Raw genomic sequence first — 18,598 nt, 5'->3', positions numbered from 1 at the left:
ATGTCCTTTGTGACACTTGTCTTTTCTCTGCACTCAGTATTACTCGGTTCATGGACCTGACTCTTTAAGGAGCTGTTTGATGTGATTAGCAGTGGATTGACAAAGGAAGACATTCAGAGACAGTGGGTAGAGCATTGGATGGTAGTAGAGGTCTAAGAAATGATGATGATATTTATATGTGGTTAGGAGCAGAAAAAGAAGAAATAGGAACAAACTCAGAGGGAAGGGCAAAACTGATATGTTTTGCCATTTTAATGTAAAGTTTTAGTACATTTAGTATATGTATCGGTTACATGTCTCTTAAATTATCCAATGCATGTTTAGAAATATTCTCTGGCATTTCTCTGCTGCATTGCACATTGCATCATATTATGGTAAATGCTACATCACTGCTCCTCTTTATATACTTTATTATTATAGAGTGCATATAATTAAAAAGGAAAACAATGCATTTTGTTTAAAATACAAAAAAAATATGTCTGCCAGAATTTTGGGTCCCCTCTGCAGCGGCATGGCATTCTCCAGGTTTATTGTGGAGAAAAGAATGCAGAATAAAAACTTAGAAAAATAAAATATGCGTCTCTCTTTGAATAAACTGTACTGTTTTTGTAGGACTATATATCTTCTGAAGTCTCAGCAATGTTGCTCTGTCGAACAATCCTTGCCCTGCGCTCATTCTGCAGACGCTTGGACACTATGCCTGCCCCCTCTAGATCTGACACAGATGGTGACTTGACTGAAAAGCCATGCTGAGAGTGGTCTGAAGACTGCTGGGCCAGGTGTTTCCTTCTGCGCCGTGACCTTCTACGAGCAGAAGAGGATGCTGCACGTGGGGACTGAGAAGAAGGAGAACGGTTTCCAAATACCTGTTAGAGACACAAACATCTATTGTGGCTAATAATTGCAACATATCTACTCTCCAGCAATTTCTGCACTTATTTTCATAACCAACATAGTTCACTGCTGTTAAAATGATCCATCACTGAGCTATGTGTTATGTTGTATTTGTGACCCTTAAAGATAGTGGAGATGATGCAGACTGAGCAATGACTACACAACCGCTACGTGTCCCACACAGTCTATCAACTTCCAGCATTACAATTACAACAGTTCAAAGGGAAAACAATATAACTGAGGGTCTACTACTCATATTAGACATAAAATATTTCGAAAACTATAGCTCTTACCTCATCTACAGAAGTGTTGTCTTCATCGCATTGCATTGGAATACTGTCTTGGGATGGGTTGTGGCTCTGTTGTATAAAAGGCTCTCTGATCTCCTTTTCCTCCAACATCGTCTCATTTTGCACTTCATTGACTGTTGCTTCCGTCACATCCTCTACACTACCTTCTTTTATACTGTCCTTGTTCATCTCTGTTATGCTGTCTTCCCTCTCAGATGCAGTATCCACTTTCTCCAACACACTTTCATCCCTCTCTGACATGGTCTTCCTTTGTGCTATGTCTATGATTTCCTCCTGTGATGTAACATTTTCTGTGCCCTCCATTTCACTGATAGAGCGCATAAGAGTACGCAAGCTTATCTTCAATGCTCGTGGAACACGGGCAGTGGCTTTTGTGCCATGCAATGTTTCAAGAGGACTTATCACCTGAGAGATGGGTGGAGTTGAGCTGGGATCCCAAAGATAGCAATGTCTTTGCTTGCTGTATGTAATATTAGGGAAGGAAAAATATAAACTATTATCAATTAGTTACCTACATAGTTTTGTTGTTGCTGACATCATCATCCTCCCCAAGCATTAACAGTTCCATTCCTCTACAATACTACAGCACCCTCTCTGAAGCCACAGTAGTCCGCCATGCACACGAGTCCATCAACACCTATCGAACAATTTTCTCCCACCTTTTTAATTCCCTTCCTCAAGTCATGTTACGCCCTCATCTAAAGTCTTTTATTAACAGATTTGGCCTACTTCTTCCCCCCATATTGTTGCCATTCTGCCACCACTCCCCTCTCCCTATTTGCCCAAATGGCCCCCATATTCCCAGACCAACCATCACTTCTACCAGGCCTATGGTTTAATTAAATTAATTCCAAAGGTGTTTAGTGAGGTTAAGGTCAGGGCTCTTTGCAGGCCACATTAATATCGTTTGTGCACTGAGGCACAGTCATGCTTGAACAGGAAGGGGCCTTCCCCAAACTGGTGCCACAAAGTTGGAAGCATACAATTATCTAAATGTGTTTGTATGCTGTAGCATTAAAATTACCATTGACAGAAACTAAGGGACCAAGCCGAAACCCTGATAATACGCCCCAGACCATTATCTTTCCTTCACAAACTTTTGCATAACTTTCAAATGAAATCCTTTGACTGTGGCTCCATATTATTGGCCATGTGTAAGAAAAGTATACCCAGAAAAAAGCAGGCATCATCAATAAAACTCTCAGAGGATTTGTGGCCCCCTTAACAAAAACATAAAAACTAAGGCTCTGAGGTGGGCGAAAAAGGCCCATTGAGAGAATCAGGGTCTGGACCCGAGGCTCAAACATTTACTGACAAAATAAAATAAATGTCCACTACATCTTTGCTCCTTAGCCAAATCCTAGCAGCTGATTTGGTGGTACAACTTTGATAGATGCAGCTAATTTCACTTTCATTCCACCAGTGCCTACTACCATATTTGCTCGATTATAAGATGACCCTCCAAAATTTGAATATTAATTCAGGAAAAAAAGAAAAAGCCTGAATGTAAGACAACCCTATAAGAAAAAGTTTTACTAGTAAATATTTATTCATGTAAACTATTTTTTCAGAAATGCCTTATACCAGAGTGGCATATAGGGGGTTAAAGGGCATATTATGGGACAGAGTGACACATAGGGGGGATATAAAGCATTTCTGGAGGCAGAGCGGCATATAGGGGGTTCAAGGGCGTTTCTGGAGGCAGAGTGGCAAATAGGGGGTTAAAGGGCATTTCTGGAGGCAGAGTGGCATAAAGGGGGTAAAAGGCATATCATGGGGCACTCTGCCTCAAGAAAAGCCTTATGCCCCCCATATAACAGTCCTTCCGCCGACTTACCAGTGCTTCTGACTCCCTGGTGTCTGGTGGGGGCAGCGGGTGGAGGTCGCCGTTAGTTCTGCCGGAGCTTCTATGACTGAGCACTGGAAGGTCATGTGACGCCGGTGCTCCGTCATAGAAGCCCCGGCGGAAGTGCCAGCAGTAGCGTGGGTTGTATGCGTTCATCGAGCAGACGTTCACTGGCTGCCAGAGAAGAGAATTCCCTGCAGCGCTGCAGGGAATTCTCCTCTCTGGCAGCTGGGGAAGGTATGCGCGATGCGCGTAGATAACCTCCGCTGCTGCACGTGCTTTCACCGGCGCTCGGTGCAGGGAGCTGGATCTTAGTCTCATAGTCAGACCTCTATTTGAGGTCTGATTAGAAGACAATCTCCATTATAAGACGAGGGGTGAAAAACCTTGCCTTATAATTGAGCAAATACGGTAATTTGCTTGTAAACTATTTTTTCCATATTTAATAATGATGAGAAAAATGCATTTTTTGTTTTAATTTCCTTTTATTTGCCAACCAGCCCCCAGATATGCCTTATACCCCCTTATATGCCACTCTGTCCCCCACAAATACCTTATACCCCCTGCTTCCCTGATATGCCACTTTGCTGCCAGATATGCCTTATACCCCCTATATGCCACTCTGCCTCCCATATATGTCTTTTAACCCCCTATATCCCACTCTGCCTCCCTGATATTCTTTTTAACCCTCTATATGCCACTCTGCCTCCAGAAAGCCCTTATAGCCCCCCATATGCCACTCTTACCCTCCCCCCAAATTTACCAGTGCTTCCCTACACTTCTCCCCATGCTTCAGATTCCTCAGTGTCTAGTGGGGCAGCCGGTGAAGGTCTGTGCGATGCACGCAGACAACTTCCGCTGCTGCACGCAGACAACTTCCGCCGTGAATTCTATGATTGAGCACCGGAAGGTCATGTGATGCCGGCGCTACATCACAGAAGCATCGCACAGACTTCCATAGGCTGCCGGAGAGGAGGATCAATGTCCCCTGCAGCGCTGCGGGGGATCTGGATCTTAGTCTTGTAGTTAGACCTCTATCTGAGGTCCGATTAGAGACTACCTCGAATATAAGACGATGTTATTTTTCTGTATTTGTTCTTATAATCGAGCAAATACGGTATTTCTTTTTCCAGTTGCTTCTCACATATTGTATATCTCACAGTGATACTCTCACCTGGCTCCTAGAATGCCCTGATATATTTGAAGTTGTCTCAGAAACCCAGAATTTGGCTGGACAATGCTCCGTCTCTCCTTCACATATTTCAGAGCTTCCTCCAAAGTCCATTCATATTCCTTCATAGCATAAGCAATGACCGTGGAGGCTGAGCGAGAGACTCCCATCTTGCAGTGGACAAGCACAGAGGATCCTTGTCGCCTTTGAATGATGGCAGAATAACATATTTTAACAATTTTACTGCAATGATATTTCACATTGGAAAAATTAGAGTTATACACAGAAGGAGGTGTTCGATTAGGGTTTGTGTGCAATATTTTTGGTGCCCCCATAACACACATGCACAATAAAACATCCACAGTACACTTATATGCATATACACATTCTTTATCCTACCAGTCATAAGCTGACACCCACCCACATACACATGGTAACACCAAATACAAACAGACTTACATATTCTAACACCATTTAGTAACAGACTCACACATGCTAACACCATATTCTCACAAACACTCTAAAACAATATGTCGACATACACACTCATGCTAATGCCATACAGCACACCACCGTATGCTCACTATACTCATACTCCCTCTCTGTCTCTTACCCCATGGAGACCTGTCTCCACTGCAGTTCATACTCTCTGTACACCATACTACCATCGGGTCACATAATGCATTGGTTACCGCGTGCCTGGGAGCCGTGCACCTTTGGCACCTGCCTCAGCATGCCCCCTGCTGATGCCAGACTCTTTAATAATCCAATATTCACATATTCTTCTTTATATTGGTTAAGTGAGAGGCTAATTGTTTGATGAAGGCTCAGTATTAAAGTTCCATACTGCACATATACATATAAAGCACTATTCTGTATTATATAAAAGCTGAATACATTCAAAATATAACCTGCATGCTACAACATACATGTTAATGAACCATTTAAATACATGTGGTATCTCTGGGTATCTACTAAGCTGTGCAGTGTTTTTGTAGCTGCTTGAGGCACAAGCTGATGCTGTCAGTGTGCTTTCAGCTATAAAAGCTTTACAGTAAGTAGTGGGTGGAACAATTCCGATTAGGAACTGCTACATTGGCACTGAGCAAAGTTATCATTAGAATAATACCGTTTCATGTTATTAATCCAATAAAGATCTGCAATTTACAGACATCATGGCACATATATCCTGCGTTTTGTAGCTCAGTAACAAACCAGAATGCCATATGCAGGAGGGAAGGTAAAAAAAAAAAAGTTTAATTATTAAATATATATATTAACTATAGTTAACTATATTATTTACTATACTAAATTCTGACATTTTGTAGAAGAACAAGTCCTCCTCTTCATGAACTCAGTACACTGCTGGCATGGAAACATGACATTGTCAAAGAGTATTCAGCAAGCAGTATGCCCGCACCAAAGGGTAGCATATAGTCCTGAGGTCTTTAACATGGCTCACCTGGCAGAGGAGATGAAGCGGTGAGTCTCCTTCCAGTGCTGCATGAGGTCTGTACTATCTTCATCCAAAACTCGGATATTAAGATACGTAAAGATATCAGGAAAAAAGTTATCAATCTCCCGGGTAACATTCAGGATGTGAGTGACCCTAGCAACAGAAATAGATAACATGAAGCAAAAGAAAACCAAAAGTGTGATATATGCTGCATACTAGCAATGTCAATGGAGCTTTCTAAGATCCTTAAAATGTGTTGCTCCACCTTCTCTGCTACACTGTAACTAAATCCAGCAGTAGAAACATCATCCCTTGTACTATTAAATCGTAAGACTTTCCCCAGAAATAATTATTTGATCAAGTAAAATGTTGCCTTATTCATAGTTTTTACTGAGAATGGTTTAATGTAAATGTCATTAAAGATGTCTCATCAAAAAACAAAAGGCAAAAGAAACAAATTTAGAAGCAGACAGAAAAAAACATTTCGTACTTATTCTTCTGAAGCTCTTCAAGATTCGATGCATTCCACTCAGATCCCTTTCAAAGACAGAAAAAACACTTTAAACATATGAACATAGACCGAGATCATTGGAAAGCGTGAACGATTTGAAATTGATTGTACCAAGTAAAGATAGGGAAAGATCTCTGAAGGTCTGTCCATCTGTGCGAGGATCATCATCATTTCGTTGTCTATAAACTCCATGTAATCCTGCAGATTACATAGCGTGTGCTGTTCTAAAGCCCGCCGTACCTACAGAAACACAAAAACAACCAACAGAAATTGAGATTTCCGAGGGGAAAAAATAGGTGCAGGGGTGCAAGTGACAGAGAGAGGGTATTTAGTATACGCAGAAAGCATGGACATTCTCTGGAGCCCCCCCCATTCACCTCTTTGGATGTTATGTTCTCCAGGTCACTCGCCCTCAGGATATCTCTTAATTTATTTCTGATGATTCTTTCCGTCTCTTCTCTGTGTGATAGATGCATAAAACATTACCCTTAGCGCTAGCAACATTGTGACAGTGCCATGGTTCTTTCTCCCTTTTTTAGCTTCACCTGCCACAAGAGTGACAGCTAAGAACAGACAGAAAATGCTTTACCTATTTTACGACTACATTTATGATAATGCTTGCCTGATAAAACCACGTATTTTGAACATAAGGCATCCATTTCCATAAATTCTCTCAACCCCTTTATATTCATATATCAACATTGAACGCATGTTTTTACTCTAACCTCTCCGGTGTGGTGGGGTCCCTACGGGTGGAAACGATGTCAGAGGTGGACATCCATGCATTTAGGCAACCCTGGGGTGACCCACGATGTCCCTGATAGTAGGTAACCCCAGAATGGAGGATACTTTCTGGGATGACATTACTAGACTCAGCAGCTTCACAGGCTTTATGGAGCATCTGAAGGAGCGACCTATAGTAAGGACAATTGCCAGAAAAGCCTGTCAGGATTAAGAACATAATCATTGCACCTCGAAAACTCCAATTTTAAGTTGTGAAACTCACCACATTGTTTGCACTGATATGGGCTTAAATGCCCTGACATCCTTTCCCGAAGTGACGCTGAAACCACTAGAGAGAAGGAACAAGGGTTTTAAAAACACTAAACTAAAAAAACTAAAAACAACGATCTTATTTATTACATCCTCTGGTAACTCACCCATCACCATCTAGAAAAACTTGTGTGTTGCTCCACACAGGTAGAACAGTGCCAATTGTGCAGTCCTGGGACCTGTGGACAGGACAAATAATATTTAGATGCCGTTTTAAAATATTAGTATCACCCTTGATGTCTATTTCTGTTATATGCCAACTATATCTGAGTTTACAATCAGTTTGCATTTATTGGCGAGAGGCACATTTCATTTTCCTGACTGCACCTTGTATCATGAAGGACCTACCATGCAGCCCAGGTTATATCTAATATATCTTTGATATTACAATTTCCCACATTAACTCGATATAATGCTGCATAAACTCTGCCCTTCTTGCAGTGGATACGTAGCAAAAGATGAAAATTGTATCAACGAGGCTTAGTTTCATATTTAGCTAAGTTGTAGTCTTTTCTTGAAAAAGTATCATGTGGGAACCATATTATTTTCCTGCAGTAATAGGGACAGCATGCGATTTTAGTACAGTAGTTATACTGCTGCAAATCCTCATCTTACTAGAAGTATTCAGTTGGAATAAAAGTGAGAAAAAAACCTCCCCCACCATTTGGTTCCAAAGAGATAGCAAAAACAAATATTTCTCTAAACTATGACACCTGGGTAAAAGTAGCGATTGGCCAAAAGAATTCAGACAAAAAATTGGCAATTTCTTTTGATGTAGCAATAACCATAAAAACATAAAAAGCCTCAAGACCACAACTTTGCCAAAACAGGAAAAAGAATTTGGTGGCTGATACCTCCCTCACGGTGCCAGGACCTTCTATATCTGTACTTTGGTTGTATAATACCAGGATCTTTTAGTCACGCCTTTTTTATGTTTTTTTTTCCCTTCTCTCTTTCTACACGCCTTAGTATATACTGTATACACTGACAAAGTAATGTATGGATTTATTTTATGCCAAATAATTACATTCCCTGGGGAAAAAATTGTTATTTGTTTTGGGTCATTTCTCCTTTCCCTCTTCATCTTAACCACTTGGAACCTCACCAAGATTCTAATTATAACTACAATAAAATTTAACAAGTGGTAATTAACTGTGAGTTTCCAGAATATCTGGGCAAGGTTCCAAGTGGTTAAGTTAAGGCGAGGATTGGGGAAGTGAGCAAATTGAGCAAAAGCAGACAAATCTACCGTATTGGCCCAAATATATATATATATATTCGCGGTTTAGCCCCGGGACATGCAGTTCCGGGCACCGGGTGGGTGTTTTTTTTTCTTTTTCATTAAGCCCTGCTGCGAGTAAGTATGTTCACTTGTCTCACTAACTACCACCCTATCTCTCTGCTTCCTTTAACCTCTAAGTTGCTTGAACGGATTATGTACAAACACCTTCCTAACTTCCTGTCCTCTAATTCCCCCCTTGACCCTCTACAGTCTGGTTTCAAACCCATTTTCTCTACTGAAACAGCTGTAACAAAAGTCTCCAATGACTTGCTCTCTGCCAAAGCAAAATGTCATTTCTCCAGTCTAATACTCTTGGATCTCTCTGAAGCTTTTGATACTGTTGATCATCACTTTAATTTTTGACTCACTTTTACAGGCATTCAAGATACAGCTCTCTCCTGGATCTCCTCATATCTGTCTAACCATTCCTTCTCTGTAAGCTTCTCTGGCAAGACATCATCACTTCTTCCACTTCCGATTGGTGTCCCCCAAGATTCAGTCCTTGGCCCTCTGCTGTTTTCTCTTTATACTTCATCTCTTGGCAAACTAATCAACTCAATTGGCCTCCAGTATCATCTATATGCAGATGATACCCAAATCTACCTGTCTTCTCATGATCTCTCTCATGTCCTGTATTACCAATTGCTTGTCTGCTATTTCTTCATGGATGTCACAACACTACTTGAAACTTAATCTTTCTAAAACTGAACTCATTATTTCCCCTCCTTCCATCTCCACCCCACAACCTGAACTTTCTATCTCCATTAACAACATGACTATCCAGGCTCAAAGCCTCTTTTGCCTTCCCACCCTCCACTGGCTCCTTATTACTTTAGAATTACATTTAAAATCCTGGTACTAACATATAAGGCCTTCATAACACTGTTCCTCCATACATTTCTGCACTCATAAACAAATATTCCCCTACTTGATCTTTACGTTCTTCCCATGGGGCTACGGCTCTCCTCCTCACTTATCGCCTTTTTCCCCGTCTACAAGATTTCACTCTGGCTGCCCCATATCTCTGTAACCTACTTCCACCGAACCTTCAGCTTTCACCCACCCTCCATAGCTGTGAGAACTTCCTTGTCATTGATACAACCACCACACTACCTCTCACCATTCTCTGTGCCTTATGTTTGTCACCCCATTCCCTCAAGATTGTAAACTTGCACATAGGGCTCTCGCCACCTAATGTATCAGTTTTTCTTAGTCTGTTAATTCTATAATCATAATAATAATTTTAATGGTGCACAATGTAGATTTAAAAATGTGTGCCAGATGTGCTGGGAGTTAACTATCCCTTTATTGTTTTCATGAATTGGTTAGTCTGCAGAGAGGAACAAGATCAGAAAGGCTCAGATGCCAGTGATAGCATCATACTTTTTATATAATGACCCAAATCCTTAGATCCTCTGAAATCCAGAGAGTTCCCAGGTATGGTTAGCATTTTCTCTCTTTTCTTTTTTTCCCCTTCTCCTCGTTTCCTCTCTCTCTTTGTACTCACTACACCCACTCCTGGTGCAGGCCTACACACGTTATCGTATTGACACCAGGCAGAAGTGTTAGTCCCCTAAGACACCACAGTGATGGTATTTTCCAGTTTTATTTTAAGTGTTGCTCTGATTTACAAGACAGTTATTAAAAAAACTGACTTAAGCCAGGTTTAATTCATTATAAAATAAAAGTGACTTCATGGCTCTGAGAAACAGAAAATTCATAAACAAAAAGGTTACTGCATCTACCAAAGGATTATGAAACCATCAATGTCTGGGATTTGAATTAGGCTAATTCTCTAGTACTAAATGCCCTAATGTCAGATGCAGTGAAAGCAGAAAAAGACAAAATTAGAACAAAATAAATGGCACTCCCTTTTAAGTCTAGCTGCTTAATTACGTGACCATGAATGAAGGCCTTGTGGGCTAACCACAGGTTTTAAATAAAGAAAGTTTGCTGTGTCATTCAGCATGAATGATCCCTCAATGTTTCACTAAAAGTGGATTGTATGGATTGGGACAGAACCACATGCTCAGAAGTGGGTCACTGCCCGGTGCCAAACAATGTTTTGTGTTCTGTAATTATCAGGGCTACAAACAGATCAATTATTGTAGAGGATATCCTGACTACTAGTTCTCAGAAATATTATTTTCCAAGGGGATGATGGATACGACATGCATTAGAGACAGAATAGACTACCATCACTGGACCCATTTTGAGGACCTTCAAAACCTGAACTAACTATGGTGTTAGTCATCATACCAAATTTACAGAGAAATAAAAAAAAAAAATACCCTACAACCACCACGTATCCCTGTTATGAAACACTTGCCAAGACACTGGATGCAATAGTCCATTTATTTGCATTGGCTATTTGTCATGCAACAAGGTCAGTATGATAAAGTACATTTTTACCAGTGTATGGGACACGGTTTAGTAGAATGCTGCAAATTAGAGATTTTAATTCATGGCTAAAGAGATGGCACCCAGCACAAGGAATTACTTTTGTCTCCAACATGGGTCCTATGGGTGATATAAACTATATAAAATTTGATTCACTTACGTTGCTGGAGTTAATCCTATTAAGCAACTGAATCTGTATCATTGATCAAATATGCAATATGCATTTGTCTCACTGAGATATTACGCTTAAGTGGGTCAGCTTCTCTACATAAGGCTGTGAATGCTGTGAAGTGTCAAAGTTGTGCTTCTGAGGAATGCTATTGTAATAGCTGAATGAAAAAGTATTGTATAGAAGTAGTGTAGTTGCTACCCAAGATAAAGTTTAAAGATTTCAGAGAGCATCGGTCTACTATACGTATAATGCATGCTGTGCATTACAACCCAGGCCTTTTGTCAGATTTACCAGTGATGAAAAAGGGGTTGCCACAAGTTGAAAGGGTTTTTTTGGAAGACCAGAGTCCCTTTACCGTAAGGGAATTTAATATGTTTGTTTATGGACAAACCCCACCTGATCTGCATGTCTGAGCTTTAGAAGCAACCAGTATCCACTGTACCAGTATCTTCAAAAAACCTTGACATCTCTCTTAGGGAGTGAAATTGGCCTGGAGGAGACACAGTTATCATGATCCTTGCTTGGCTTTGGGAGTACAGTGATGTTTTCATGGTATGATAAGGTTTCTTCACAGCAATGGGGTCATCTAAAAAATGCTGCATATACGGTTGTGATCCTCTCGCTAAATTTAGGGAGCTACCTCACTGTTTGTGTTTACCCTCAAATAAGCATCCAACCAGGTTTGTAGGGCTTTATTAAGTTTTATCAGGTCTTTCCTCTAGGGCAAAATGTGATGGAGTCAATAGGGAGCAGGATAATGGTACATCCAAGTGGAAGGGGCTATGCAAAAGCCTTAGGGTGGTGTAAGATCAGATAATTGGCGAGTAGTACAGTCACAAACTTCAGGATGAAGGGCCTGTCACGCTGACTTGTGTAGTACATACATGGACTTGCTACCTGGTAGAGATGGTATGGCCAATTTCAGCATGAGAGGGGTTAATTTGATTGTATAGGAATGTGGTGCCAAAAAACCACGAATTTCTCTTTTGAAGCCTGGACTCCAACCAGATAAGGTGCCTCTAAATCTAGCCGTAATGTAAAGTGGCTGTGTAATCCACCATATGCCTGGATCCCCTCATAGCTAGTGGATTCTTTTGATATGTTAAGTGACCACTAGCAGTCAGGAAACCATTTATTCCAGGGTCATATCCAAGACATACATCAATAGCCCATAGATTCATAATCATATCTCCTTAAATCTAAAGGCCCCCCTACAAAAAAAGAATACAAATATGGCTAGTGCAACTTAAGCCGTTTAGAAGAAATTGTAACGTCCGTAGTACTGAGTCATAAGTAGCAAGTGTGATATATATATATATATGGACATCATGATTTACAAGAAATTACAAGATGCAAAAATTATCTCTGGCAAGCACACGAGAGAGAATAAAATCAAAATTCTCTATTTGGACTGGTATGGTTCCACAACACAAAGGGAAGTCACTTATCATTCCTATAGGTACAACCTTCCCTCCACTTATACCACCTCTGGGACGGCTTGGAAACACGAGACATACTGAAAAAGTATAAATTTAATGATAGGAAATTAGTCAGTGTGCTTACTAATGGCCAATATCCAAGTCTAAGTCGCCATCTTTCCTTGCCAGAGCCTTACAGACAGTAAAACTGTCACTTTACCCTCCAAATGCGTAGTTGGGTTTTCTGTTAATTTCCCCTTTTTATTTTCATTTGCTTGGTTTAAATAATCTGTTTATCATCTGTTTTTGTAAGCACTGTGACTATTATTTGTTCATAATAAATTCCTTTAAGTCCTGCCTTTGTCTGGTAAAGATGTGTCTGATATGCAGACCGTAAGGTTGAAAGAAGAAGGGGGAAAGCTTGTGTCTGTTGAGTGGATGGATGTTACCATTCCGTGGCCAACATCTCTTCACTTAAGGTAGATTCAGACATCCTAGTACCTGAGAGAGAATTTTGAACGTCGCCCCTTAGTCTATATCAAGTGTGGAACGAGCTTGGGTGGTGTAAGAGGAGTAGTGGATGTTCAGTGGCCTCGCGCAGAACTTCCTTAATTGATGGAATTTAAGTGAGCTGACTGTGTGGCTCAGATAAGTGTGCAAACTACAAGATTAAATCTGTCCCCTGTAACAGATGAAATAATCTGCAACAAGAAATCAAAGCTTAATAAAAAAACGTAGAACCCCTAAAAGACCATCTAATAATAACAGAACCAAACACGGGTGCACCATGACCGGCTAATAGTGGCTGGAAAGGCTAGTACCACAAGGTGGAGTTCTCCCTAGCACCTGGGTAATCCAGACTGGAGTACACACTCATAAGTAGAAAATGGCCTGTGCTGAAAACATGTGGCTTAAGCTTCTTTTTCCATATAGTACCATAATGCCTTTACACATCTTGGCTACATCATTCATCTACTTCTGGAGAAGGGCTCTTAAACGCTAAAAGCCAAATTGAACCCTCACATGACATCTCTCTTTTAACCTGTTTTAAGGACTACATTTACCATAATTTTAGAAAAATGGTAAGCAATGCTGCAGATAAAGTGAAAGAAACAATAGTAGATATGTCCAACATTCTAAATTTGTTAATACTTAGCATGGCATGGCAAAATGTCAAACAGGATTTCCTCTGCAATTAATAATAAAAAAGTAGAATGAAATGGCTAAGAAGTAAATGCTTTACATATTTTTGTTTTTAACGTCATCTGGCATTGAGAAAACATTTTCTAACATATGGCAGCATTAAAAAAACAAGAGCCGATTCCATAGTAATCTTTCATAGATAGACCTTACCCATCATGAGGGAAGTCAACACCCAGTAGGATAGTTTCCTCATCGCTTGAAGCTCCGGCGGAGGAAACCACAAGCAGATAACGTATAAGACATAAGCGTACAGGCTCCAGTCGCACTGCCTGATGAGAAGAGATAGCACCCAGTATTAGAATTAGGAATTTAAAATCCTAAAAGTTTCCTGACCCAATGCTAGCCATTGCTTGTACTTTTTTAATAGACTGCTGCTGGATCTCACAATCAGACTCAAACTCTTTCACCACCAATAAAGAGTCCTTCTCACACTCTGATTCAATTCATGTTATAAAAGTTACCTCTAGTTAATAAGTTTCAACCAACCAAGTTTTAACCAGCTTCCGTCTGAACTGCTAATGACCTCAGCAAAATCGACCGTCTCAAGTTTTACAGCTTTTAAAGATGTCCCCCATCTCCCCATTTCCTACTGGAAAATAACCCAAAATATTCATTCAATATGGGAAATGTGAAAGGTCAGAAAAATACAGGAGGGCACCGGGTGGGCTGGACATCCACTTGCCTAATTAAAATTGGTACCCAGAATAAGAGAGCTTCTTTTTAGCATCTGCTATGTGTTCTTTGTATGTAGGAAGTATTCTGTATATCCTACCCTTCACAATACTTGTATCTGCCAGTGGTACAGAAGTATTGAGAAGAATGAGAAAAGTTGGGGGATGAAAAAGATTAAGCATAAGAGGAAAAAGAAATACACAATAAAGGCATGCAAAAGATTTAGTTAAGAAATAGATATGTAGAAGTAGAGTTGGACAAAAAGGAGGGAACTATGCTTGACCACGCAGTCTGCCCAGGCTTGGGTTCAACAATACCTACTCCTCCTTAGGTCTCACACTTTGTCTCTTTTTTCCTCGAGTCATCTATAATGTTCACCTTAACAATAATCAACAATCATTTTCTATGTCTACGTTTACTCTTCTCTTTCATTAACAATGTTTTAATCATGTTAACTGCCCTCTGGCAACTCACCAGTTTTAGGATGTCTTCTGCCCGGAGTAGCCTCAGCATAGCTTGAAGATGAAGTTGTTGCTCACTGGGCCCTGATGTCGGAGGGAGCTCTGCAGCCTGTTCTTGGTCTCCTTCATCCTGCAGAAGAATTGCGGCCCCTTTAACCATAACAAAACTCTGCCTGTTTGAGCAGAAAATACGGGGAGAAGTATGTTAAAAAAGAGACAGACCACTCAGATAAGAAAAACAATACAAGCTTACGAGTATGGCTACTGGTTAATTTATACTCACGTACCTCCTTTGCATTCGTTTTCTACGGCTTTTCTCATCTTCCTGTTTAAAGAAAATGCAAAAATGTCAATCACTTGACATGTAAAACCTTAATGTAGTCTTTTCAATATGGAGTGTAGTTTTTGTCTCCGGTTACCAGTGTGCGCTGGGTGATTTGTCACCAACACTCCCTTCCTGCATCGCTATAGCAGGATCAATTCTGCTACCTTGGGTGCTAAAATTATAGGACTAACCCTGGGTTGACGCGGGTAACAATATTAACCCTCCCAGAAGAATTATAAAATGTAACAAAAAACAAAACAATTAAGTAGTGAAGTATAAGGGGCTTTGGGGCTGCCCCTGGCCAGTGGCATCAGCCACCCCCTCCCTGCCACCATCCTTACTGCTGAGCACCGGAAAAGGATGATGACTAGAAATGAACTATGGAGGTTGTGCTGACAGGACCAAGTCTTCTGTGCTTTAAATAGGCAGGTTAGGGAGATCTGTAATCTATTTATCGAAGAGTGGCATTGGCTGCCTGTTAAGCGGGAGAGGGGCTGCCGCCCATCTGATCTTGCCACCCTAGGCCCAGAATACGCCACTGGTTATATGTATTATGCATGTCTCAATTCTCTCACTGCGTTAGCCTCTACCAGTTCTGATGGAAATAAAGTAAACCTTCCTTACATTATTATTTAATGCCAAAAAAGTGATACCATATGATTTCTTCTTTCCCATTTAGAATGCATGAATTATGTTATTCTTACCACATAAATAGATGGCACATTTTAGATTGAGAAACAAGGGCCAAGTTGGCCGGATAGTATTTGACATAAGCTTTTTTTCAGCTTAATAACTAAACTATATAAGGTGGAATATTTCAACTCATTGATTTAACTATTCATTTTGAAGACCCATTCTTGCAGGAGGAACACACCAGGTTTGACCCTTTATAATGCAGATAAAAAGCGAATCTCACCTCAGGTCGCTGGCTAGTAAACCCCCCTGACACATTCAGATCGAGCTGTCAAGTTCTGTAAGTTCTCATCGAGTTCACATTATTAACTTTTTTTATTATTATCTTTTATTTATATAGCGCCAACAGTTTACGCAGTGCTTAATACAATACATACATTCAAGGGGTATGACAAGAGAAAAATTGACAGACTAAGACAAACCAATACATTAGGCGGAGAGAGCCCTACAACATGACAAAATAATGATGTTAGACCCAGCTACACCAATCTTTTCCATAGGTCATGACACATTCAACCTAGTGCTAGTGCTTTTGCGTATGTTTGAAAATTCCAGGACCACCCTTTAGGAAGGGTTAGTGTGACTCCTGCCCCAAAAAACTTTCAGTGCCACTGCTTACTACTCCTCCTCCTCGCTCACATGATCTCCAGGTGAGTCAACCAGATCACTGGGATATCATGTCAAATGACTGACATGAAGAGAGGGAATATGTCTGCCCCTGTTGGGAAAGGTGCTCTGATTGGGAAACTGGCATCAGGTGTCCATAAGTTTAGCTACTTTTGCTGAAGATTGGTCACTGTTCTCCATAATCCAACATGGAGAGAGTAGGCGCCACTCATCGGACGCTGTGAAGGTAGGCTCTTTCCCCGTTGGCTGCCCTATCTCGATCCCATAGGTGGTGTGTTAACACCCCTCCCCAGCTGTTCATTGGTTGTTTGGCATTAATAATTTTTCTTGATTACTTTTTCTTCCTGTCCAATTAGAATCCATATTTTGTTTTATTCTTTCGCTTTGATGATAAAAAGTCATGTGTTTTCCCCCAGATAAACGGTTCATTTTGTTATTTCTCCTTGCAACAAGCCTATCCTGGGACCCTAAAGGTTGAACCATGGTGACAGCGGACAGAGGCTTAATCCGTGCAGTGCGGATCCTTGTCACACCATGCTTTCCCTTTCCTAAATGCAAGTTCCTCTTGCCCAAGCCCCAATACCGTGAGGGCATCCCTGGTATTATTATTACTACAATGCAAAATAGAGGCTGAACATTCATTATTAGAAGCATCATAAGAATAGCCATAGGGTGGTATAATTATGAAAATTACTTGGTATAATTATATACGTATTAATAAAACTACGAGGAAGATGGCTTAGAGTCTGGGTTATTATGCATTACATAACTATAGAATACAGAAACAGTTATTCTAGCAGGGTTCGATAAATAAACATAGAAAAATAGAAACAATGCACCAAAGCAAAGGGAAGTTAGAAAATAATGAAAAAGATCATAATTATTAGACATTGCATAAAACAAAAAACAAGCATAAATAACATATATTATGTGTTATATATATAAAAAATGTCTATGAATATAAACCCAATCATATTTCATATACAAACATTACATTATAATATATGTATACAATATTTGTACTAGAACAGAAATACTGAATATTAAACTTTTCAGTTCTTACTACCCAGTGTCTTGGTACAATCAGTTAACCCTTTGATGCCAGTTGGACAACATATCATACCAAAACATGTGTGCACTAGTGCACACTGCGCCGCCCCTGGCAATGCAAGGGTAAAGTTCCCGCTCCGGTATGTAAAAGGTGAGTAAGCTTTGGGGATCACCCCGGAAATCGCAAGCTGGTTAGCACACCCCTCACCTGGGCAGGTGCGAAGTTGGGTGCCCCATCCACAGCTGAGAGCTGCAGGGTTACCAGGGACATGGTGGTGGTGTCAGTCCGCGCAGATGTCTCTCGCTAAGAGTTACTTATTTCTGTTTCTTGGCTTCAACTTGAAAAATCAGGAAGAAACAGAAAAAAAACCCCAAGAGACAGCCCCTTTAAGGAGTGGCCATCATAGCGACAGAGAGGTATGCAAGAGGAAGAGAGTGCTTCGGAGAAAGAGACATGCCCCTAGAAGGAGGGAAGTGTTTGGGTGGGAGAGTTGGGTGGACAGATTAGGCTTCCACAGGCGTAACTCGGGCCAGATAGAGAGAATGAGATAGAGATAGATAGACTGCTGTATCTCGCAGCCCGGATAAGAGATAAATTCTGTCAGATTTGTGACAGCCCGCCGCTTCGGTAATCCGGCGCGCTACGCCTCTGCAACATAACCGGGGTCATCAGAGGTGGCTTGCTGTTAGTTATTCATGCGCCACGGTCACATGGGGCACCACCATGAAATTTACTAAGGAAGACGTAAATACATTTCCTTTTATAGCATTAATAAAGGGGGGGGGGTAGAACTGCCTTGTGCATTATGGGGAAAATATATATCTGCGTGTTCTTATGGCGGGCGGGTTATTTCTTCGACAGAATTTAATTATTTGGCAGCTAGTTACACGCACGTTCATATACGCCTTGCTGGCTGAGGTGCGCTGTCACATATAGAAATGTCCTCCTGTGAGACGTATTCACTAAAGAGCGAGTAGACTAGAGTTTAATCAATTTATCTTAAAGCGTTAACCACGGAATCGGCTGCTGAGCCCACTGGCCACCGTGTTTTA

General features: G+C 40.8%; 2 protein-coding genes across 2 annotated transcripts in view; both read right to left on the bottom strand.

Moving 5' to 3' along the window:
• The window catches only part of LOC128468785 (uncharacterized), a 131,536-nt gene extending 120,961 nt beyond the window's left edge, over nucleotides 1-10,575 (bottom strand). The window contains exon 1 of the mRNA XM_053450594.1: nucleotides 10,566-10,575. The gene's annotated coding sequence lies outside the window, so the exon portion shown is untranslated. The remainder of the gene's footprint in view (nucleotides 1-10,565) is intronic.
• SSH3 (slingshot protein phosphatase 3) lies at nucleotides 219-17,926 on the bottom strand. The gene is made up of 14 exons (XM_053450560.1): nucleotides 17,754-17,926; nucleotides 15,138-15,175; nucleotides 14,864-15,023; nucleotides 13,868-13,986; nucleotides 7,350-7,421; nucleotides 7,196-7,261; nucleotides 6,915-7,103; nucleotides 6,567-6,648; nucleotides 6,301-6,429; nucleotides 6,169-6,215; nucleotides 5,685-5,831; nucleotides 4,226-4,426; nucleotides 1,188-1,665; nucleotides 219-866 (listed from the first exon to the last, which is right to left on the bottom strand). The coding sequence occupies exons 1-14, from the start codon at nucleotides 17,814-17,816 to the stop codon at nucleotides 615-617; spliced, it is 2,043 nt and encodes a 680-aa protein (XP_053306535.1). The 5' UTR covers nucleotides 17,817-17,926; the 3' UTR covers nucleotides 219-614.
• Between the last annotated feature and the right edge of the window lie 672 nt (nucleotides 17,927-18,598).

Source organism: Spea bombifrons, chromosome 11 (genome assembly GCF_027358695.1).
Source record: "Spea bombifrons isolate aSpeBom1 chromosome 11, aSpeBom1.2.pri, whole genome shotgun sequence".
Classification (NCBI taxonomy): domain Eukaryota; kingdom Metazoa; phylum Chordata; class Amphibia; order Anura; family Pelobatidae; genus Spea; species Spea bombifrons.
This window is presented reverse-complemented; position numbering and strand designations above follow the sequence as displayed.

Bases quoted from the DNA above. Each gene is read 5' to 3' on its own strand.
- SSH3 (XM_053450560.1), bottom strand. From the start codon at position 17,816: ATGTCCCTGGTAACCCTGCAGCTCTCAGCTGTGGATGGGGCACCCAAC. The intron at 6,649-6,914 runs GTTAGAGTAAAA...TCTATCACACAG, and splicing joins GACCCCACCACACCGGAGAG to AGAAGAGACGGAAAGAATCA. The intron at 6,216-6,300 runs GTACAATCAATT...TGTCTTTGAAAG, and splicing joins TCTTTCCCTATCTTTACTTG to GGATCTGAGTGGAATGCATC.